Source organism: Amaranthus tricolor, chromosome 8 (assembly GCF_026212465.1).
Source record: "Amaranthus tricolor cultivar Red isolate AtriRed21 chromosome 8, ASM2621246v1, whole genome shotgun sequence".
In the NCBI taxonomy this organism is placed as follows: domain Eukaryota; kingdom Viridiplantae; phylum Streptophyta; class Magnoliopsida; order Caryophyllales; family Amaranthaceae; genus Amaranthus; species Amaranthus tricolor.
This window is the reverse complement of record NC_080054.1, coordinates 16756420-16781843: the sequence shown is the minus strand read 5'-3', so window position 1 is coordinate 16781843 and position 25424 is coordinate 16756420. Positions and strand designations below refer to the sequence as shown.

The 25424-nt window shown below is 30.5% G+C and overlaps 3 protein-coding genes and 1 non-coding gene across 4 annotated transcripts; 2 read left to right on the top strand and 2 right to left on the bottom strand.

Annotated features, from left to right (window-relative positions):
* The first annotated feature begins 2461 nt into the window (after positions 1–2461).
* On the top strand, positions 2462–3073 carry LOC130821599 (uncharacterized). Its single transcript, XM_057687388.1, has one exon. The coding sequence runs from the start codon at positions 2462–2464 to the stop codon at positions 3071–3073; it is 612 nt and encodes a 203-aa protein (XP_057543371.1).
* Positions 3074–5349: 2276 nt separating this feature from the next.
* Positions 5350–7815, top strand: LOC130820863 (desiccation-related protein clone PCC6-19-like). Its single transcript, XM_057686405.1, has 2 exons — positions 5350–6246; positions 7499–7815. Exons 1-2 carry the CDS (start codon positions 5653–5655, stop codon positions 7727–7729), a joined length of 825 nt encoding a protein of 274 aa, XP_057542388.1. The 5' UTR covers positions 5350–5652; the 3' UTR covers positions 7730–7815.
* Positions 7816–13128: 5313 nt separating this feature from the next.
* LOC130821325 (bZIP transcription factor 11-like) lies at positions 13129–14390 on the bottom strand. The gene has a single exon (XM_057687030.1). The coding sequence runs from the start codon at positions 13881–13883 to the stop codon at positions 13371–13373; it is 513 nt and encodes a 170-aa protein (XP_057543013.1). The 5' UTR covers positions 13884–14390; the 3' UTR covers positions 13129–13370.
* An 8782-nt stretch (positions 14391–23172) lies between these two features.
* Positions 23173–23244, bottom strand: TRNAH-GUG (transfer RNA histidin (anticodon GUG)). Its single transcript has one exon. It is a non-coding gene; the product is annotated as a tRNA-His (tRNA).
* Between the last annotated feature and the right edge of the window lie 2180 nt (positions 23245–25424).

Below are 25424 nucleotides of genomic sequence, written 5' to 3'. Positions count from 1 at the left end.
CATCAAAAACAAAATAAAAAGTTAACAAGATGAAAGACAAAGAAATAAAACTAACAAATGAAAACATAATTAAACAAAAAAATGATAAACAAAACCAACAAAATAAAGAAAAACATACCTGCAACTAGAGCTTTCATAGCTAGTTTGCTATGGTTTGATGCTGGGTGAGAATTCAAAGAAAAAAAATTAATCTAAGAGAGGAGAAGTTACTTAGGAGGTTTAGTGTTTAGAGGAGAGTAGAGACTAGAGAGAGAAAGCCATAAATGGGGTAATGAGGCGCCGCTTAGAAAGGATGAGAGTGAAAGTGTGAGGGAGGGACGTGTAATATATAGCTAGGGTTTATTTTGGGTTTCCCTTAATTCTGATATAAAAGTTTGAAAAGCCCAGACTCCAGAGGGCTTCTTCATATTTCGGCCTTGTTTGGTTTTTAATAGAGGTGATCATGGGCGGCCCGGCCCGGTCCAACCCGGCCCGAAAAAGTGAGGGTTTGGGTGTCAAAATATGGCCGGATGGGCGGGTTTGGGTAGAAAATAAGTGGCCCGATTTTTTTGGGACGGGTTTGGGATTTGGTGTTTGGCCCGCGGGCCCGGCCCGAAAAAGTGTGTGTTCATGATTTGCATTTTAAATTTGTTTTATATTATGTATAATATGTAACAATTGTATTTGATTATTTCAATTATTTTTAATTTGTGTTTTAAATTATGTATAATATGCAACAATTGTATTTGTAGTTTTGTGAATTTCTTTGTCTTTTTTGGTTTTATTTATTTTAGTTTTATATTTTTATTTTTTTGGTTATTTACAAATCACGGTGATTGATTAGAAATTATTAAATAAAAAAATGAGAGTTTTTAATTTAAAGCATTACGGATGAGTGCTTTAAGTTATAGTGAAATAATCATGGTTATCTTAAAATTAATTTAAAATAAAAAAATAGAAGAAATTGTTTGGTACAACACTGCAAGCAGCATGAGGGAGGCAGGGACCATGAGTTTGTCATTTATATTGGCTGCTTCAATCTCTTTAGATTTTCAATACTTCATAATAGTACCTTTTAGATTGGATAAATAAATTTTACATAAAAATTTAAAAATTATAAAGTTATTTAAATTTTACATAATATATATAAATAATATATAACATAGGCCCGCAAAGCCCGCACATTACGGGTTTGTGCAAGAACTTTTTGACCCGTACTTTGGCCCGGCCCGCATCAATGGACAGATTTTTGCCTCTCGGCCCGGCCCGGTGTTTGATCACCTCTAGTTTTTAACAACACAACACCGAATCCAAATCAAAAACCAAAAAAATTATGCATTGTAGTCCAAACCAAACCAAATTTTAAAAATAGTCGAACCGAATTACTTATTCGGTTTGGTGCAATTTGGTGTTCGGCTTTTCACCAAATTAGTTTCACCCCCTATTCCCAACTATTTAATGACTATTTTGCTGAAAATCCTACATATCCTATTCGATTATTTCGACGCAGGTTTATGATGAGGAAAGTTGTATTTTAGTTTTTTTAAATTGTGCATTTATTTTCTAGATGTACATTATAATTTTTATTTGAATATAATGAATTTCGTTTAATTATTATTGATATCTAAAATTAAAAAAAAATCAACTTCATATTTACATTTATTTTAAAATGTTAGTTTTAATAAGAAATTTAATTTTTTAATTAAAATAAAAAGTTATATTAAGTTTGTACATGAAAGTGTTGTTATAACAAAAGTAAAAGTAAATATTAGGTAAATTAAGGGAGAAAAAATTAATATGGTGGGATAGAGAAAAAGTAAAAGAGACAAGATGACCTTTTAAAATAGGTCTTTGTTGATAATATTTGGTGACAGATGAACTTTTAGAATAACACTTAGTTTTTTGAGAAATCGTATTTCTGAGAGATGTTTCTAGTTCAGGCCCAACCTATTAAAGTTAAATTAAATTAAATAATGATAATGGACTGACGTAATTAGGGATTGTTTTTAAAAAAACCGCGATTTAGAATAATAAAAAATTATGAAATAGTAGAATGATCTTTTTTGTGTTCACGAGTAAAGATCTTAACGTATCATATTGAATCTTCTTATTAAGTTTTTTGATATGCATGAACAAAATACATTACCTCAAAACTATATATTGCAGTAAAACGTCGAACATGTTTGATTGGACCACTACAATCTACAAATATTTGTTTTTTTTTTTTGCTAGTCTGTCGTGATTTTACGACGCTCTAATCTCGTAAACAAGCGTAGTGTCAAATTATCAACTGATCTTACACAATTATCGCCCACGCAACAATCTTGTAGCTTCGACGTGTCTTTATAAATTAAACATCTTATGTTCTTACGAGCTATATATACATAATTGCATTCTGCAAAATTAACTACTTTCACAACCATTTGCCTGATTAAACTTCTAATTATAGCCCATAATTTTCCGTTTTTGTCGAGCAAAAATAATGTCTAATCGTCGATCAGGAGCAACTGGCCAAGTTGGTGGGTTGGGAGCAGCAGAAGCGCTTGACCCGTTAGGAGCTCCGGGTACAACTGGAGCGTCCAGAACAACTCCAGGCGCACCTGGGCGTGACCCCACAGGATATGGCGGCACCGAAGGTGGTGGACAAGCTCAACTACACCGCCATAAAACTGATGTTGAAACTGACCAAAATTATGGTCAAGTGACCAGTGGGTTCGGTTCTAAGGCCGCCCATCATGATCCCCTTAAGACTGAGGCCGGGTTTGGTGGATCGGGTCAGAGCAGGGACCCACTTGGTGGCTACACAGCTACTGAAGCTAATAATAACCGAAGAGGAAACCAAGGTGAATCTGGTTGGACCAGTGTCCAGGAATTTGGGAGTCTCAACACTGATGAAAGTGCAGCATATAATACAAGCATAAGAGGTAGTAAAATTGAAACTGGAACAGGAGGTTCAACAGTGGATACTATTTATGCTGTGCAAGTAACTAAGATCCCTGTCTCGTCTGAGGACATTGGGCATGTTCAAGCCCAAACCCAGGGCCAAGGCCAAGGGCAGCTTCGTCGCAACGATGAGGAAGCTACTGACCGCTGAGCACAAGACGGTGAACCGATTGAGGGTAAATTAATAATGCAGCAGCCAGCAGCCAGCAGCAAACTCATATCTTATTATGATCTCCATTTTGCAGTTATATCACAGTTCTATGTAATGTAATAGATATGTTTGCTATGACTAATTAAGCTCTGAAATCTTGTAACAAACTGCAATAGCCAATAATACAAGCTCATGACATGTACAATAACACTCATTTTTACAATTGCATATTTTCAAAATGGTTTTTTTATTAGTACCACGGTAGGCTTGAGAGTAAGAAAAGATTATGTGAAAATCGAATTTAATTTTTTTAAAAAATTAATATTTACTCTCTAATTTACACAAATATATAGTAATTTTTGTTTTAAAAAGGTAATAAAAATATGTGTTTTCTCCTAATTTTCATCGATGATTCACAACATTGTAAATTAATTATTTACATAATTTTATCTTAAATCTTTACCGTAAAGACTTTAGTGCTCATAGGGTAGGATATAGTAGTGTAGGGCTTTAAAAGATCATAGGGAGGGTAGAGTAGATGTTAGTGGTATGGGTATAAGTTTGTGACGTTGGGATAATTTGTCTCACATCGACAAATTAAAAATGATGTGGACACTTTATAAATTATTGAAGCCTTCTTTCCATTACCATATGATTTTGGGAAAAATAAACCTCACCAAGTATACGTGCAAGTCAACGCTCATCCCACAAACCCACGGGTGTTCTGTGTCCATACGAGTGGGCCACGACAAGATTATGTGACGAAGTTTTGTTTGCTTGTTCATTTCTCACAGTTTTTGTTTTTTAAATTAATTATTTACACATACTTAAATCTTTACGTTTTCACATTAATTTTATTGTTAAAATCTTTCATATTTTTCATTGTTAAAAAAGCTTTTTCTTCATTATATAAAAAAGGTAGAGGTAAAGGACACTCTTAGTATTTCAACTGATACCTACATCTAATAGAAATCGAATCTCAAACCTTCTATTCCACATACAGATACTCTATCCATTGAGCTACAAACACTTCTGTACATCAAACATCAAGGATATTTAAAAACCAATAATAAAATATTTTACAATTTTTGTGCATGGCATGGGTAATCAATCACTCACTATGATGTTTATCTTTTTGAATAATCGACCTCACATTTATCTTTAAGTATAATGGACCAAACATTTAAAAACAGTCTTTCCATAGTCATTTTTTTCAAAACATTTACTTGTATATTAATATTATATTAAAAACTAATTCAAATTATATACTCCCTCCGAACCAATTTAGTTGTCCCATTTTCTTATTTGGCAAAGTCTTTTTAGTTGTCTCATTTCTATTTTTGTCAATCTTTTTTTTACCTACATATCCTTAGTTCATACAAGTAATTACGAATATATCCCCATGTACCTTACTTACCCAACTACCCTTCACTACTTACCCTTCACTACTTACTCTTTACTACTTGGACCCCACACCATCCTTAATAACCGTGCCCAAACAAATAGGACATCTAAATTGGTTCGGAGGAAGTATTATACTTTTCCTCATATGTTAACTTATTATATGCTGGTTTCATAGGACCTTGAATCTAAGTTAATATCTGTTTAACGATAAGTATAATTTTTCTTGAAATACGTAATAGACTCATAGTGAAATGAAATATATTAATTAAAGAGGTACGTGTGGAATTTTTTAAAAAATTGACAATATGTGAAGAACACATAGAGCAATTAGAAGAATAAGTCATGTAAATGTCACATCTTTATAAAATAAATAAAAAAAATTAGACCTTTAAAAATTACTCCATCTAAAGATTGGAACATATCAAATTTTAAAATTTATCACATAAAAAAAAAATTTAGTTTACCCTCTTGATTTTATTGGATATGTAATATTTAATTTCTTTAATGTGAGGATATTAATTTGGAAAGATAGGATAACTACTAATTTTAAGCATAAAAATTTACAAAAATACAAATGAATTAGAAGAGAAAAGGTATTATAAGTAGTTTTGGCCTGCCTGACCGAGACGTAGCCTATATACACTTGATCGGTATTAAAAATGTTCATTCGAATCACCAAGTTAAGTTTAAATAATGTATTTTAAATTGATTTAAAATTAAATTCTATATTCACATTAAATTTTACATGATTTTAATTTATTTTAAAATTTTATTAAATCAAATTTAATTATAAAATCGATCAAATCATCTTACTAGCTAGTCTCAATAAAAAAATACGGGTGTTTGATTACTAACTTGAGAGTTCAGATCCAAGGACTAAAATATGTGTCAGCTCCTTATGGAGCCACAGAAGTCCTTAACACTACGTGTCATCATACAAATACTCAAAAGCTAACATGTGTAAGATGAGCATGCCATGTACGTACACCAGGAAGCCTTTCTTAGTTCTCTTAACATATCCAGATCAGTTTCCCTACACAAAATCAGTTATAAAATGCATCGCTTGTCTTCATCTACCACACAACTCAATATCAAAGCTTACAAATCTTAGCTTGCGAACAAAAATTCAAGAAATAACATAACAATAACTTGTTTAGTTATTGTTTAATAAGAAAATGGATCGATTGAGAGATGAATATGGAAACCCAGTTCGTCAAACCGACGAATTTGGGAACCCAGTTCAGCATACAGGCACCATGGGTGCCTATGAAACGGGCGCTCAGGGAATGCACACTGCAACTGGAACTGGATACGACACAAGTGTGGGCATGGGTGGTACACAGCAACTACATCACCATCAGAAGCCTCATTATCACACTGGTCTTACTGGGACTGAACACCGGACTGGCATGGGTGGCTACGACACAGGTACTCATGAAACTGGTCTTACTGGGACTGAACACCGGACTGGCATGGGTGGCTACGACACAGGTACTCATGAAACTGGTCTTACTGGGGTGGGAATTGGGACTGGACACCGGGCTGGTATGGGTGGGTATGATACAGGCCGTGTTGGTATGGGTCAGAGAGGTCATGACAGTGGTGTTACTGGCAGTACAGGAATTGGAACTGGACATCGAAGTGGTATGGGTGGGTATGACACAGGTGTGGCCGGTATGGGTGGTACCCAGCAATTACAGCATGAGAAGCATCATGACACTGGTCTTACTGGTACACTTCATCGCTCTGGGAGCTCTAGTTCTAGCTCTGTAAGATTTCTTTCACCCTCAATTCTGGTTTATAGAATCTTAACTGATCCAATAATTCATGCAATACAAGTTATATACTGTTTGGTTTTTGTTGGGATGAGTTATCACATCGATAAATTAAATTGAAAATGGTGTGCACGCTTTATAAGCTATTAGAGACCTTCTTCCCATTGCCATATGGTTTTAGAATGGTAAATGTCTCCTTAGCTTATGAAGTGTGTGCACTTGTGTCCTCTCGTTAATATGCTGGTATTCACAATAAGTCCAGTCTAATTTAACATGGTATCAGAGCTGATGGTTCGATCAACAATTTAAAAATGGTAGGTTCGAAAAGAATGACGTTCCTACCCTAATTGATTACTCCGACATGCGAACTTGACGGGAGTTCGCATGTGAGGGGGTGTTGGGATGAGTTATCCCACATCGATAAATTGAAAATGGTGTGCACGCTTTATAAGCTATATAAAGCTATTAGAGACCTTCTTCCCATTGCCATATGATTTTGGAATGGTAAATATCTCCTTAGCTTATGAAGTGTGTGCACTTGTGTCCTTCCGTTAATATGCTGGCATTCACAATAAGTCCAGCCTAACACAAGTGCACACATTTCATAAGCTAAAGAGATATTTACCATTCCAAAACCATATGGCAATGGGAAGAACCATTCCAAAACCATATGGCAATGGGAAGAAGGTCTCTAATAGCTTATAAAGCGTGCACACCATTTTCAATTTATCGATGTGGGATAACTCATCCCAATAGTTTTAAATAGGAATGGGCCTGCATGGTTTGGATCTAGGTTGGGTCCATTTAGATTTAGATTCGGAAGTTATTTCTTTTTATTGGACCATATTCGAACTCAAATTCATAAAAGGAATCGGAGGTTATATTAGTTAAGAGATTAAATATACATACTTTTTCATCTATTTTATGTCTTTCAATTTTTAAAGTACTTACATATTAAATTATTATATTCTTGACAATTTTAAAAAAACAAACAAATATACATAATAGTTTTTCTATAATGTTTTAAAAAACAAACTACATAATAGTTTTTCTTTTTCTATAATGTTAAATAGACGTAAAAGGGTCTATTTGTACAATCGCATCAAGGTCTTAAAAGAGTGGAGGTCGGACCCTAAACTCATGGATGATAGATGGATTTAGACCCTAATAAAATTAGGGTTGCTCGGGTCGGGTCGGGTCTAAGACCCATGTCATCCCTAATTTTAAGAAATGGTTGAAATTGCAGTCGGAGGATGATGGGCAAGGTGGAAGAAGGAAGAAAAAGGGACTAAAACAGAAGATAAAGGAAATATTACCTGGAGGAGGAGGAGGGAACAAGAACCAGCAGGAATATGGGTCTACCACAACTCCTGGGTATGATGCACATGGCCGCCACCAGGGCTATTATGAACACCAGGAGAAGAAAGGAATTATGGACAAGATTAAGGATAAGCTACCCGGAACTCATCGCTCATGAAAATATAATATATAATTGCTTGCATTTCTGTTTTGGTTTTGTCATTTTCATTTTTGTAGTATAGAAGAAGTTGTTGTGCAAGTAGAATAAAGTTCTGAAAACTGATATAGTAGTAATTGCATCTCATGTAATTAAGAACACTAATTTTCTTCGAGTGTACTCTACAAATCTATCATTATGCAATACATACTTTGCGTAGCTAGTCTGCTATGATGATGTTGAACTGGTTGTGAATATAATAAGTTTTCAATTTTAAATATCTTATATTAATAAAATTTATAATAACACGAATTAAATAAAGATTCTATTCGATTATGTTTTCACTTATGAGAGTAAGTAAACGGGAGATATAAAGTGAATACGAGAGAGTATCATACATTTTCAAAGCATATTCCGTATTAGTCTTTTCCAAAAAGCCATATAAAAATTGGTGTCAATCATAGGCAATGCTACATGTGGGGTCGGGAGAGGTCTGGCTTCCCTTGTCGAAAATGCGATTCTTTGTATTTTCGGCGTTGGCCCCTTGCAAATATGATATTTGTTTAAGAGTGTAACAATGTAACAAAAATTTCTAAGGTTGGGAGTGATACATTTGTAATCTAAAGTTAAGGGAACAAATTTTAATTTAATCTATTAATTTTTGTGGACGAATAAATCTATATCATAGTGTTTTTATATTTTTGCTATCGTAATTTTAATAGTGTTTTTTTAGATTTACGAGGCGAATATATAGAGTAAAAACATTTAGTTTTTTTCAAAAAGGATAATTATAGGTAAGCATTGTTGGAACAACATACGGTTGGGAAAGGTGTACGAATACGAGAATTTTTTTTTCAAGTGGAATTTTTTTGGCTTTTTAGGTTTCATCTCGTTTTTCCTTTATTCTTTATTCTTTAATTTATAAATAGAAGTTAAACTACCTTTTCAAAAAAGTCTTCTACATCGGGACGTCACTTTGAGCGATTTGGATCAAGTTTTATGGTGATTGAGTACGAACATTCTTGAATCGCAAAACATGGCTACGTTATAAGTTCCATGTAACTATGTAGGGAAGCATCAACTCTATTATTTAAATATAATTCTAACGTGATTCAAGTTCATTTCAATCCATATAAGTTAAAAAATTTTATAGTTTAACTACTTTTTATATAGTAAATAATTTGCTGTATATTGAAAATTTCGCCCCTCCTAATAAAAAATCCTTGCTTCGTCCCTAGTGTTAATGGTTGATTTCTAAACTAAAATCTTATATATAATCGAATACATTTCTAAACTCTAAATAGATACCTTATAAGTAGTATTAATGGTAATCCATAGGAAGCAAAGGGCAAGTTGCAATCCTAGTTAAAGTAAAGCTTGATTTGTATGATCTACAACACCAATGGTTGATTTCAAGTAACACCAAGGAGACTAACAACTAGAACTTGGGTCAACTCATGAACAAGTTAGAACTTGGGGCAACTCATGAAAAAGTTAGGTTTAATATAGATGAAGTAAGGTGACATGAATGCTTTCATTTTTAGTTTTAGGCACTACTAAGTAATTGGTTAAGGTAGGGAGTCTTGTGCTTCTAGACATTTCAACTATACTATATCCATTCACATAATCTCTACAGATTGATCAAGAACACTAATTAGCTAATTTAGAATCAATGCGGGCCTATTCTTAAAGGTAGTTTTGAGGTGTAACCTATTGTCAAGTAAGTTTAAAGTCAATGCGGGCCTATTGTCAAGTAAGTTTAAAGTCAATCTCAAGCGAGTGTAGCTAGCTTGTGTCTAAGTTTGAAAAACTTAAAGAACTAATTTATTAGGTCTCGAAAATTAAAGAAGACCAAAATTCTAAAATTATAGTCACGTTTGACTTTTGAGGTGGGTCTCATCAAACCTTGAATCTTTGATCATCTCTAACGATGAAGTGAACTATTGCTCTACCTAGAATTATTCAAAATCGATCTGATTAAAAAGTAAAATTAAATTATCAAGATAAGTAAATATGTTTAAGAGTCAAAATTGAACCAACTCAAATGACTATTATACTTAAAACTTATTCGAACACCCGAATATCTACATGTCTAGCTCTAATTTTTGTTATTTTTATAACGAAACAATTGCTTTACGTTATAGAAATATTCGTTTTGAAAAGATCCATTAAACTTTGCCATTTGATTTTTTGGGGGGGATCATTAATGAACTAAGCACGAAAAAAAATACATTATTGATCAATCATAAATTAGAAAATAAATTTTTTAATAGCTGATTTCAGCTTATTGATTGAGAAACATAAGCTACTCCGATCCTTACATCAATATTTGTTAAAATTTAGAAAATGAGGCTGGCAACCCAAATAAAGAAGAAAAGACGTAACTTACATACAAGTTCAAATGAAATTCATTACTAAAATCAATTGATAATAATAAGAGTTATTCAAATTTTTAAATTGACAGATTTTCTTCTATTTTTCCGATATAAAATAATTGATTGTGGATAATAAATGATAGTTTAACAAAAATCAAAAATTAGGCAACATGTATGCTTCCAGCATACTTTACTTTTTATAGTAATATTATTAGTAGTAGTTTGATTACTTACCTAAGCCAGCCATTTACTAATTTAGACCTTTAAATTTTTAATTGGACTCCATGAAACATGAGAGATGATTTTTGACTTTGACAAGTGCTTCCTTCTTTTTAGATTTTATTTATTATTTTTTCGGATTTTTTTTATGGAAAGTTCAATTAGTCATTGTTAGATGCTTTTTTTTGGTATTGGGACTTTTGAGTATTTCCTTTAACTTTGTTTGAGTATGTTGCGGTGTTTGGTTAAGAAGCACTATTGGTATTTAACTGTTTGGTTATCGGTACTGATTGGTGGTAATTAGAACAATATAGATGTAGTGTAAAAATTTTCATAATATACCACTACAAATAAATTAACTTTTCGCGACACAGGATTTAATGACATTAAAAAATGTCACTGATTTATATTTTTAGCGTAATAACTATTGGTTTTTATTTTAAGTTTCTATAGTCTATAGTGACATTTATGAGAAATGTTACTAGATCTTATGTCGTGAAAAACTTAGTATGATTTTTTTATTATGCTGCTAAAGGGTCTAATAAAATGTCATTAAATCCACTCTATATGCCATTAGAAATTTAAAGTAGTGACATTTAAATTAAATGTCACTAAATATATATCACAATAGAAATATATTAATATATTATGTTGTGGTGTGTATTATGTCTTTCTCATGGTAATAAAAGTTTAATTATAAAAGTAATTGTTGACAATTATCTTTTACCACCTAATACCATATTTTCAAATGGTAATGCATTAGAGTAAATTTTGTGAAGAAAATGAGATTGTGGAAGAAGAATAAGTATGACCATTAAATTTGTTAAAAAGATATTTCTATTAAAATTAAACAAATTTTCCATTATTATTCTCATTATTTTATACCGATTATCAAACGGGGGAGGATTTAGGTTAAATCTTTAGAAGGAAAGAAGAGTTGCCAAAGCCAATTAATGATGGAAGATGATGTATGATGAATAAGTGATTTCATATATGTCGTTTTATAAACCATAAATAAATAGTTTTGGTAGTTCATGATATGTGTTATTCGTACCTCAGCTCATCATCATCCATAGTAATATAACCAAACAATCTGACACCTCATACACCTAAGACCCAAGCAATTGGGTGAATGTTGCTAAATGAAATTAATATATAATTCTAATTTCTTATCAAAATATTTCTGTTATTGTCTTGTGACGTTATATGTGTAGGTTGTCATTAAAACACTTCGCGTATGTCCAATGCTTTTTGTCCCTTTTTTAAACTTTCTAATTACCACAACTCATTAACTTATAACATGATTTGATAATAGTTCACACTAGTTCTAACTTGCAACTAACTTCGTCAAATTTAAGAAATCATCCAAATAGAATTAGTGAATATTAAGCAAATAAATGAAAATATAAGGATTAATTGAGAGGATTATAAGAGTAATATTATATATGAGTTTAAATATAAAGTACATAATTCAAGAAATTATGTTTAAGTATTGACATACTTTACGTGAAATTGACTTGGTTTTAAATATAATGTATTTATAAATGTAATTCAGATAATAGCATATATTTTTTTATTATATAATTTTTATAATTTTTTATTATAAGTATTTTTGAGATATCGAGGTTTAAAATTTACTTCGTAAACTATGCAAAAAAGAAAATGAGAAGAACAAAAAAGAGCGGATGGTGTAGTGTTTTTGTATAAAATAGTGTAACTAACAATTTAAACTTGTTTTGCATTATATGGACTTTCTAAGTTTTTTTATCTTAATAAAATTAAGGAAACATTTCTTTTATCGTTATTATTTTTAACACTTTTATTGAATAGCACTCATACAACAAATTAAAATAATAAAGTGTGTTTAAATTAAAAGAATTGAAGAAAAGGGAGAAGAAGGATTTTTAGGAATGAAGGATCACTTATTTGGATAACAAAATGAGAGGAAAGAAATTTGGAGAGGAGAAAAGGATTTTGAAGGGGAAGGATTTGAAGAGATTAATTGAATTATTTTTGTTGACGTATCAATATTTTCAAAGCTAGAAGGAATTAAGTAAAAACTCTCATCTCCATTTTTTTTCTTCCTTTTCTTCTCAAACAAAGAAAGTACTTTATCTCCCTTTCTCTTCCTTTTTTTTCCCTTTTCTTTCTTCCTCTTCCACTCCCTTTTCTTCCTTCAGCTTTTTTTTCGCTCTAAAATTGTTATTAAAACATAGTGTAATATATATATATATATATATATATATATATATATATATATATATATATATATATATATGGAGAAAAAAGGTTGTTATAACAATTCTTACATGACTTTTAATAATAATAAGATGAAAATAGCAAAAATAAAAGTGAAGGATTATATAACAATTAGAAAAAGAGATTTTTGTAGGTATAAGGCATTTGTGGGTGTCACAATTTGCACTGATTTCCTCCCATCCAATGATTAAGCTGAGCCCAAAAAGCACCATTATCATTTATTCTAATACAATAATTTCTCAACCAATCAATTCTAATAAAAAATACTTGGAAAGGTCATCATTTGGGACCCCTTCAATTAATTGAACAAGTATCCTCATCAGTTGACGCATACATCCAATAAAAATGTTCATTTAGTGTATATTTAAATATCAAAATTTTTTTATTTTCACTAAATGAAGAATTATGAAAAATATATATTAAAAAATTATTTTTAAGAAAAATAAAAATAAATTATATATGATCATATTATTTTTTATACCTAAGTTGAAATTTTCAAAACAAAATTAAAAATAAATAGAATTAATATTAGATTTTAAATGTAGCGAGTATCGTAAAACAGCAAAATTATTAAAAATTATTAATAATAAGATAATTAATGATGACATTACAAGTTTTAGTCCACAACAATAGTGCCAATACATACAATCCCCCTTACCAAATATCATCACATAACAATAATAACAAATTCCATTAATGGCAAGATTGAGGATTCATATTGGGTTGTTGAGATTTAACCCATAATTTAATTACAAATATTTATATTATAATACTCTAATTTACTTAAATGGAGGATTTATAATAATTAATTAACACATAAATGCATCTTGAGTAGCCATTATAGGATAATTAGCAAACGAAAACCCCCATGAATTCATTGAAAACCCATCACCAAAATCCAGATCAAAGCTTTCAAAACTCTCTTGATCATCAGATTCACTGTTCGTAGCAGTTCTTACACCATTATTGTTAGTGATGCTTAAGCAATTAACTATATCATTAAGCGATTGAAGACGATTGCTAAGCTCACCAAACTGTGCTCGAAAAACAGAGTTCTCTGCCTCCATATCAAGGTAAAGCTGCGTTGTAGCGTTAATGGCGGACAATATCTTGGTATTCTGGGCTTTAAGCTCGATAACCTGTGCGGTTAAATCATCGAGATGTTTTTGTTTTCTAAGTCGAGATCGTCGAGCTGATTCGCGGTTCGATTGCATCCGTTTCCTCTTTCTCAGATCCATAATCTGTTGCGGGTCTGCTTCGGATCCGGATGAATTGTTCTGGGTTTGTTGTTGTTGGATCGACGAACTTGAACTAGCCATCATTAATCAGTTAGATAATCAATTAATCTAGATTTAATAATATGATTAAAAAGAAGAAAAAAAAATGTTGGGAAGGGAAGAAAATTGTTCAAGAGAAATTGTAGAACCAGTAAAGGAAAACAACAGAGAAAGATAAAACGAGATGGGTACGACGACGAAGAGCAGAATTAATGGTGAACCCAGAAAGGAGAACTTCACTGATTATAGGAGACATGAAGAATAATAATGGTGGGTTTCAATCTTAATCATGAAATTTGATGTTTGTTTGATTTGGGTATTAGGAAGAGAAAGAAGGTTTGGTAGGAAGAAGAAGAAGATTGATTATTAGAAGAAGCAACAATATATGGAGAATAAAGAGAGGAAAAAAAAGAATTAGGTAAGAGAAATTAGGTTTATGGAATAAAAGAAGAAAAGTAAGATGAATGGGAGGTGAGGAAAGAAAGTTGAATAGAGAGAGATGATGATAAAGGGAATGAGGAGGAGAGGTTTTTTGTGATGGGTGAAGGTTGTATTTTATAACAAGTGATTGCCCTTTGTTTAATCTTAATTAATTTATAAGATTCTTTTTCATGTACTCCAAGAGTCCTCTTGATCAATATTTTAATATTAATAATTTTTTTATTGCCTTTTTTTCAATTAGTTTTTGGTCTTTAGTTGGTAAAACAACTAAAAAATTGTTTGTAAAGGAGTATTGAGCTACTTAAAAAATTAATTTTTTAAGCCAAAATTAAAAAGTTAATCATAATAGTTTTTCATTGGTTTTTGACTTTTGAACTAATTTTTTACTAATAAATAGTCAACAATCAACAAATAATTTTCATAAAAAATATTTATTATTATAGCTTATTAGTCAAGATTTTTTTTAATAAACAGTCAACAATTAGATATTTAGATTAATTGCTTATTTTAATATTTCATATCAATCTATGAAATTTACTATTTAAAAAATTGTTGATTGACAATTGACAATTGACAATTGACAATTTTTAAAATTTATTGGCTTGATATCAATTAATGTACTCATTCTTTTACTATACCATTTGAAATAAACTCTTTTGTTATTACTTGCAAATTTAGACTTATAGAAATTTTCAAAATTTATTCATAAAGTTATTTTAGTAAGACTTATATTGGGCATGTATATACCTAGTTACTAATAAATAAAATTATAAAATAGAGAAAAAAAATACAAATAATGTGTTTTAATCAGCTCAAAAAACACACAAATTGTGCATTCACACCAGTAATGTATTGTTTTTGCGTTTTTCCCTTTTTTTTGGAAAAAAAACTGATAAAAACAGTGCATTTTTTTCCTATTAAAGATATATTAATGTGCATTTTTCTCTATTAAAAATGCCCCTCTTAAAAATGCGTTAATGTGCGTTTTTCCTATAATTGATTCAAAATTTACAAATTTTGATAAGAGTTTGAAGATTTGTGTTTAGGATGCAACCCTAACCCCCTCTCCTTCCAATGCTTTCTCCACTCTATCTTGTTTTCTCAAACCCTAATTTTTCTTCGAAAATTTAAAAGATTGATGGTAAGTCCTTTATTTCTCTATTCTAATTAATTTATAAGTTAAAATAAGGTAATAATTTAAAGATGAAATAAATTATATTTGTGAATTGAATAAAAAGAAACATTTGTCGATAGAAATAGTAAGAAAATATAAGCCTACAACAAAGAATAAAATTTAATTGATTAAAATTCGGTCCAATATAAATAGTATTTCAAAATCAAACAAACAACGTAATTAGTTAACCAAGGTCATATACTTTAGAATTATTAAACCTTAGTTTAATTCTATTCAATTTAGGAGGTTGACTTTTTTTATTATTTAAACTTATATTAACTAAGTTAAGCTTATTTTTACTTGTTTTGTTTATATGTTTAGAACTTAAATGGGATGAACTTCAAGTCAAAATTATAACCCTTTTGTTTCTTAATGAAATTCTCACAAAAAATATTCACAGGAATTAATAAACATAGATATTGTTAGATAGTTGATATATTATTTATTGAATAATAAATTTAATAGAAGAAAAGTGAAGATCATAAACATTATAAAGATATTAAATGAAAGTTAGTGGAAAAAATATGAAGACCACAACTAATAAAAAAATATTTTTATAAAGTTAGTGGAAATCATGTGGAGACCATAAGGAATATAAAAATGTTAAAATGAAGTTAATGAAAGATATGTAAAGACCAAAAGCATTATTAAAATATTAAAATGATGATTAACAATGTTATTTTTGACCAAAATTTGTGATATAAATAGAAAGATTCTTTGTGGGAATAAAAAATAAACCACCTCAAAATGACAAATAGAAACTTTTTTAAGAAACGAAGAGAGTAACAAAACTAAATAAACACAAACTCTTTGAGAGACCATCTCTATTAAGGTTGGCCCAAAAAAGAAAATATAGAGCAAGTTTTTCGGTAGACATTAAGAATATTGTAAGTATCCATTTAGAATATTGTAAGTACTTCAGTACTTACTCAGTGGACATTAAGTATATTGTAAGTAAGCATTAAAGACATTGTAAATAGGCATTAAGGATGTGGTAAGTAGGCTTGTAGACTAATTTTCTCAATAGACATTAAAAATATTGTAAGTAGATATTTGAAGTACTTTTTTGAAAAGCATTAAATATATTAGGGTAATTATCAATGGTACCCCTAAGTTTTTGCACTTTATCAATGGTACCCCTAAGTTTTTTCGATTATCAATAGTACCCTCGTGTTATTGAACGTCTTACGACCGTAACCTTTTCTAATTTTTTCCGTCGAAAATCATCCAAAATCATTAACTTTTTTCTTTTTTGTTTTATGTTTTAAATTGAAAAATAAAGGAAAAAGGGAAAAAGTTAATGGTTTTTGACGGAAAAAATTAAAAAGGTTACGGTTGTAAGACGCTTAATGTAACACCCCTGAATTTCCAACCCCTTAAATGAAACCAGAAATCGTGAAGGAAGGGAGGAAATTCGGGTGTCACATAATAAGAAAAGGGAATGTAATTAAAATAAACACTAAAGATTAATTAAAAAGGTGGGTAAGTGGAAATTTCGGCAGCATCTCGGTTAAAACTGAGGGTGTGACAAGGATATATAAATGATTAACATAACTAAACTAATCTAAGGCTTTTAATGCTTTTCAAAATACGTTACGACGGAATGAATCATCGTCGGCTTCTCAAATCATCAACTCTAATGAGGATTGTGGTTCCAGTGTTAACGCATCGATTTGACGGATACCAAAGGAGTATTCTCACTACTATACATCCAAAAACTACGCAGGGGAACTATGGATCATACAAGGAGTCATATGGCTCCATACGAAAGAAATTATACAATTCCAAAAGAAAACTTTACAAGTAATATAGAAGCTACAAGCATTAGGCAACTTGTACACAAATGTTACGACCGTACTCCGCTCTTTTCCCCAATGCAAAGCAAAAGAAGCTTCTATACCTATCATGTCAAGCTATGATCCTCTTGCTGCTCAACATAATGACCATAGTCAGATGTGTCATAGTAGGAACATCATAGAGAGTCATGAACAAACAACAAACACATACACGTCAGTAATTAATGAACTTATAACAATTAGAGTCATTGAACAAAACTACAGACAACGATATAGTATGGCAATAACGAGTCTACTCATCTGTCTAGACACCTCTATTTACTCATAATTTCTCTTTCAAACTACTAATCTCTCGAAGTATATTCAAAGGTAGTGAATCTTTTCTCTATTCATAGCATATTGACACGACCAAGGGTGTTATCGGCCACCCGACGCCCATGGCAAAGTATGAGCTCATGCCCCCTCCAGCTCACCCTCTCGGGTCCTACCTTCGGGAAAAACTAACACACTGGGGTACTAAACCAGTGAAGAGGCCACCATATTGGGGTTTGCAAGGCCCGCATGGTAACACCTCGGTCAAGGGGCGGTATCGGTCACCCGGCGCCCAATGACCCAAACATACTCATACCCCCTTATGGTGGTCCCGTCGGACCTCACCTAGGGGACTACTAAATCAACTGGACACAATCCAGTTGAGTCACGCCCACTAATCATAAATCAAGGCTCATTAAGTAGGAAATCACTTCGATACCACACACAACCATGGTGCGTTCTCTACTATTTAGAAATTTGTTCTCATAGTCTCTTATTGCTTTCATTCTACTTGCCTATATCACTATTATGACTATTCACTAGCATGGTTTACTTTCTGGCATTCTATAATTCTAATACGATGCATATAATCATGAAATATGGATAATACTTTGAAACAATGCATATGATAATTAATTACTACGTGTACGTACTTGCAAGCGTCACTGCATGACCACAAGTTACAAAAATCACCCGACCAAGGTTCTACTTTCCTCTTATGAAGTGGGCACCTATATAAGTTATGAATAGAACTAATAAATTCCCTTAACTACTTTGTCATACCAGTTAAAAGCCAAAGTAACCACTATCATCCATTCACGACAAGTTTTCAATTACTTCTAGCACATACGCATCCCATTCAACACCTAGCATAATCGTCAATTCAACAATAACAAAAAGTCTTTTCATCAACAAAGACTAAAAGGATTATGTCAACTGTTTCCTTACATCAACTAACTTTGAGTCATAAAGATTCACATCATCTTAATATAAAACGACGATTCACACTTAACGTTGATGTAGTGCTAATATGCCAACAAGGACGAATCTTAAGGTTATCACATCGCAATATTATTTATTATTTAATATTCGTCAAGGTTAGAAAGAATTAAAATCAAGACATCATAACAAGTAACTTTAATAATTCTTAACAGTTGACTTTATGTTCATAGCCTTACTAATATCATTTAATTATAACTTCGATAACCTAACGAAAGTACTTGTTATTAACATTAATAATTTCTTTTGCTTCAACAAGGCCAATTAAGATTACCATGCCTAACAAAACTTCCACATTCAACACAAATAAAGTTACTCATGTACTAAGACACCATCAAAATAGCACACAACCATTATTTTCATTCATACTTCAAACACTAAGCCATAAATATGTTAAACTCATCAAACACACTCTTACCCACAAAAAGGTTCAATGAAAATAATACAAGGTTCAACATTTTTCATTCATATTTCAAAAACCCAATTCATAAGTACATTCAAATCATCAATCAAATTCTTACCCATAACAAGATTCAATGACGATCATACAAAATTAACACCAAACTCATAAACTTAGTAAAATTCTAATTAGATACTAGGAAGATTCCTTAGAGTAAACTTGAGAGGCTTACAGTGGAGTAATTTAGAAAAGGAGTGAAGACTAGGTGGTTTTTGTGATGGCGTGGAGCACAAAATGGTGGAGGAAATGTAACACCCCGGCCCCTCGGACCGCTGGTGACTACTCATGGAGACTGTAGACTGGCCCCACAAACCAACACAAGTCTTTCCAGCGCACTTTGGCCTCACTAGTGCGCACCCGGGATAACTTTCCAGGAGGTCACCCATCCTAAGATTGCTCCACACCAAGCACGCTTAACTGTGGAGTTCTTAGCAAATGGGCTCCCTAGAAAAGAAGATGCACCTTGTTGATATGAGTAGTCTATCAATCCTTTTTCAAGTTAAATCTGGGGTATTAAAGGAAAGCTGCGTGGTGTGGCGTTACAGCAGCCCGTTGCTATTGGGGAACAAAAAGGCAATCGTGGCTACTGCTAGGAGGGAGGAAACAGGCCGTTGCTGCTGGTTGCGAAGAGGGCTGTTGGCGGCTGCTTGCTGCTGGGGAAAGGAGGCATGACCTGCTGCTAGGGCTGGTGGTCACGGAGGAGCTGCTGGTTTGGCTGCCGGCTGGTTTTAGCTGTTCGTGGGCGGGCTGCCGGCTGCTCACAGTGAGGGAGGAGGGAGTGAGAGAAAGAGAGAAGGAGAATGAGGGAGGAGAGTGGCGGCTAAGTTTTGGAGCATTTAGGGTTTCATGGGTTTTTATCCTTGTTGTTGTTACTATTAACATTATTATTATTATTATTATTATTTATTTATTTATTTTTATCTCGATTCATTTTCTTGCGAGACCCAACTAAGAGACTCACCTTCGTGGAGTCCCACATTTCAATAAAATAATTATTTTGATTCGAACCTCTTTATTTTGAAAATCGTAACTATATTTTTAATATATATATATATATATATATATATATATATATATATATATATATATATATATATATATATATATATATATATATATATATATATATATATATATATATATATATATATAAGTTAACATTTAAATTCGTATACGAAAGAAATTTATTAAAACTAATTCATAAATAATTTAATAAAATTGTAAAATCTTTAAAAGTTATTAAAATATTAAATAATTACGTCATTAAAATCTCTGGGTGTTACACTTAATAAGACGAGAGTACCATTGATAATCCAAAAAACTTAAGGATATCAATGATAAAGTGTATAAACTTAAAGGTACCATTAATAATTTCCCAATATATTATAAATAGGCATAAAGATAATGTAAGTATGTTCACCTGTTAAATAAATGTCCAGGGGTAGAATTCCATAAAGAAGGACATTTTTGTTGGGTCCCAATTTGATTAATAGTATTTGTATTAATTAATTAATTGTATTCGAAAGGAAAAATGATGATTAAATCAATTTCTAACGTAAAAATCAGAGGATGCCAACCAATTGGAAGCCATTGTGTCTATTAATTGTAATGAATGGTGTATTAAAAAGGAATAACTGAAGAAGAGTGTTTCTGAAAATGGTAAAGTGGTCGCGGGCGGTGGATCAACGTAACTTCACTACACATTCCAAGTGCAAGCTGTCACAACTCACATGAGATCAACGCCGACACAATTGCTTACATACCCCTCGCATTACACGAGTTAAAAATTATGTGTAGAAATTAGAACGTGCAATTTTTCCAAATAAATACTCTACTAAGAATACTAATGATAACTATAATCAAAAAGTAATAATAATAATAATAATAATAATAATAATAAATAAATAAATTATGTGAGGAGAATGGATACAAATTTATCCCCTTTACTTTCTCCACTTTCGGAAGTTAGGCGAAGACGCGTTCACCTGTTATTAAGAATTGCATCGTTTTCTTCGAGCAACTCAAGTAACACCAAGTCAAAGACTTATATTTATTATACACTAGCTTTTTGTATTCAAAAGGGTGTGGGTGTTCAGTTTGTTGCTTGACTCCTCACCGATTCTTGTAAAATCTCAGTCTATGAAATAGAATACAGTTTTTTGTAATAATAATACTAATAATAATAACAGCTAATTGTCAAAATTACCTATAAAAATTGACTTTTTGTCGAAAATTATCTTGAATACAATTTTTCAATTGAATTTATTTTTTTTTTGGAAAAATCGATTTTAAAAGTCCCAACTTTAGATGATTCACTGATAAAAATCCTATCTTTCAATTAATATTCAAAAATCTAACTTTGATCCCTTTTTTTCTTTTAAAAGATCAACTAACTTATTTTTTAACAAGTTAACTATTTTATTTTTTAAAAGTTTAATTGGAAAATAAATTTAGAAAACCCACCCATCTCTTATATTCAGCTACCCTACCCCCACCTATTCTGGACTCTTTGGTAACCCTCCCCCTTTACCACCATCACAACCCTAATTCTTCAGCCCCGTGTGAACTACGACTACCACCCTTAACCCTAGACTAGCCGCCCCTCCATAATGAAGCCTATCAGCCCACTTTCACCCTAAATCGTTAACCACCACAATCTCTCCCTTTAAAGTTTGAATGCAATATTAAATAGGTACAATATTAAAAAAAAAAAACCTTAAATAGGTACAATATTAAAAAAAAATACCTTAAATAGGTACAATATTAAAAAAAAAAAAAACCCTTAAAACCCTTCACATGACTCCCAAAGATTATAAAAAAAAAAAATAAAAAACAACACTTATTACTCCGATGAAAGCCTATCCAAATTTCTACCTTAAAAATCTCACTTCTTTCGTCTTCAACACCAAGCAATATGAGATGCAAAAATCATAAATATCTCTTGTTATCTCTTATTTTGCCTAAAAATTTATTTTTGGATTTTATACAAGCCACTCATTAAAATAATCAAATCTTACTTGCTCACCCAATACATTTCAATTTTTTTTTTTTTTTTAAAAAAATTTTTTTTGCATAAATTGTCCTTTTGGGCTCTCAACCTAGTCTTTCTTTTTTTTTTTTTTTTTGTTTTATTTTCTTTTTTCAAATAAAATACGTATAAACTTAGTGACACATGAATATGATCATAAAAAAAAAAAAAAAAATCCTACACATGCTAAGTTCATACCAAAACTATAATACAAAACAGAATAAAGCAACCATCTACTAACTCCCTCAATCTTCATGCGTATTAGAAGCATTGTCCCAAATCCTTGACAACCCAACAAAACGGACTACAATGTAAAAACCAAAATTCCCCTATGTTTGCTTTTTACAGTTGATGAAACTAATAGTAAAATATCAATCCAGAATTATTAGTATATAGATATATGAAAATTTTCATAAAAAAGATGTAGATATTTATTATGTTTATCAAATTTATTTTTGATAAAATGTAATAATTGATATACATTAATTGCAACAAAATTGTGATCGCATTAAAGTATAGATAATTATTTAATATAAATGGAATTTGTGAAAGTGCTCCCAATTTCTTTGAACAACTAATGAAAATGGAGAAATTATAAATATTGACAATTTTTTATTTTAAAGAGAATGAGTATATCATGTTTTGACTTAATTACAATTATCTATTTATTTTTTTTATCATTAAATATAATTAAGTTAGTTATATAATACGGCAGTCTCTTTTTAAAACCATTTTTAATAAGAATTTGTGAACTTTTATACGAGTCGGTTATAGATAAAAGGAGAGGATGAAGAATTAAATTTGCTAGTATTTGTGATCAGAGTACATCGTTGATTGTACTACATTATATTAAGCGGGCTTTACTAATATAATGGATTTTGATTATCAGAAATTATTTGGACTAAGCATGACTACTTAAAAAGTTAAAAAATAAAAAGTTATTCTTACGAGAGATCGTTTTTCGATGAAATAACCTTCAAATTAGGAGTTAATATGTTAATAATTGTATTAATTGGACTTTTCTGCATATATATAGAAAAAGAGGGTCACCATGAAATTGTCTCATGCTAAAATTTGTGTAAAATAAAACGTTAAAAAAACTTTAGTTAAAAATGTTAAAACTATGTGGCTGCTGGGATTCGAGCCCAGGTCTCCACGGCCACAACGTGGAATTCTAACCACTAAACTACAGCCACTTTGTTGTAAACAATTTTCGGTTTTAACAATTTAACACTTTTACCTTTGTTAATTGTATCACTACCTAAGTACCTATAATTGATTTTTTGCTCCTAGACTTTAGCCATCTAACTTTTTTCTTAAATTTTTAATTAAACTCTCTTAATTCAATCTCAACTAGTTATTTGTGTATCAAATTAAAACAATATTGAAGTTAAATTCAACATTGAAAATGTCAAGATAACTAATTTTATGCAAAATTTAGAAAATTTTCTTAAATTAAACAAATTTTAAAAAATGAATTATAATGTGAAGTACTCACTTCAGAGAGTTTAAATATAGAGCTCTAAACTTTTAATTTATATTATTAAATTTTTAATTTTATTGAACTTTTAACTAATACTTTTATTATCTTAATTTTATCAAATTTTTTATTTAAAAACAAAAGTTGCACATTGTGTGTCTGTATGTTTTGGTGTAATTTGACGCTCTTTAAAATTTTTATTTTTTAATGAGTTATAGTTATGTTGAATAAACTTTGAGTGTGATGAATCGACAAAAATCAAAGCTATTTTGGAGAAAAGGACAAAATTATAACTTTAAGAAAAAAAATAGCGACAAATAAGATGTGTGATTTATCTCATAAATTTTTTTGAGAATATTCAAATCTCATAAAAATGTTTAAAGAAGGGCAAATGATAGACTTTAAACTTAATTATTATTATTGTTATATGAAGTATAAAAGTAAAAACAATGAATGAGATATAACTAGCTTAACTTCTTTGTACGAACTATCATTAATCTTATTGACATCGTGTTGTGTTGTTTATTTTTAGTTCGCGGGATAAAAGATGTAAATGATTTCGTAATAAATAATATAATATTCTATTTATTTTTATTGTTAGTATTAAAATTATTTTATGAAAAAATACTAATGCGTAATAAACTCATTACTTAGCAAAAAAAATAAAATAAAGTACTCCCTCCTATTCTTTTTATCAGTCTCATTTACTTTTGGATTACTATTAACTTATCACTCTTAATAAGGATTTTTATTCTTAATATATAAGTTAAAACATAGTTAAGTACGATATTGTTTTATTCGTAATGCAAGGATTATTAATATCAGATTTTCATACTTTTTAATTATGTACAACTAGAGATATTATTAAGGGTTAATTGTTGCCTCGACAAATGTGAAAAAAATTAACAGGACTAATAGATTAAATAGGAAGAAGTATATAATTATATCTAAATTTAATTCATGTTAAAACCCTAGTCTCTCTTCTCTCTTCTTTCTCCTTCTTTTTTTTCTCTTAAAAAACACCCTAGTCTCCATTGTTAATTGAGAAAGTCTTAGTAAATAACGGTGATTTGTTAAGTTAATAAATCACCCTTATGTAGTAGGATTTGATAGGTCGAGAGTTTCGTGATTTTAGTTACATTTTTTTGATTTTGTTTATTTTACTATGATTTGTTTTTTTTTTTGGTGATTTATAAATCACAGTGATTAATAAGGTTGATAGTAGGCCCCAAATTTCTTTATTATTGGATCGATTTATCCATATATTGGATTTTAAAGTCTCTCATGGTAAGACTTTGGAGTCTTGTTATGAATTCAATAGTAAAAAAGTATATGACGTTATTAAAGGTGTTCGTTCTGATAATACGCGTGTTCTTTCTCATTAAGAATTAGGCTATATAATGTTAATTAAGTTGTAAAATTAAGGTTTATTAGGTATTTTTTTGCTATATAATGTTAACTAAGTCATCGATTAACATTTGAGTAATTAATATTTTAGAATTAGAAAATTTAAAATTAATTTAATAATAGAAGCTATTTGGATTAAATATAGAAAGAATTAGGAAATTGTTATAAGACCCAAGGACAACTAATATAATATACCTTTTATTAGTATTTTTAAAATAATTTGCGAAGTATAACCTTTAAAAGATTTTTGCGAATTATAACCTTAATATTGATTTTTTACGAAGCACAGGAACTAAATTATCAAAGTTTATAGAGTTCAGACCAAATCACAAAACTTCGACCATTTAATCTGAAATTTTAATCACCAAAATGGTCAGAATTCTGTGATATGACCTAAACATTGTAAATCTTAATACAAATTAAGATTTTAATTCGCAAAAATGCTAACCTTTAAAATTGTAATTCGCAACTTATTTTTATTTTTATCAA

Bases quoted from the DNA above. Each gene is read 5' to 3' on its own strand.
- LOC130820863 (XM_057686405.1), top strand. From the start codon at position 5,653: ATGGATCGATTGAGAGATGAATATGGAAACCCAGTTCGTCAAACCGAC. The intron at 6,247-7,498 runs GTAAGATTTCTT...TTGAAATTGCAG, and splicing joins GGAGCTCTAGTTCTAGCTCT to TCGGAGGATGATGGGCAAGG.
- LOC130821325 (XM_057687030.1), bottom strand. From the start codon at position 13,883: ATGATGGCTAGTTCAAGTTCGTCGATCCAACAACAACAAACCCAGAAC.
- LOC130821599 (XM_057687388.1), top strand. From the start codon at position 2,462: ATGTCTAATCGTCGATCAGGAGCAACTGGCCAAGTTGGTGGGTTGGGA.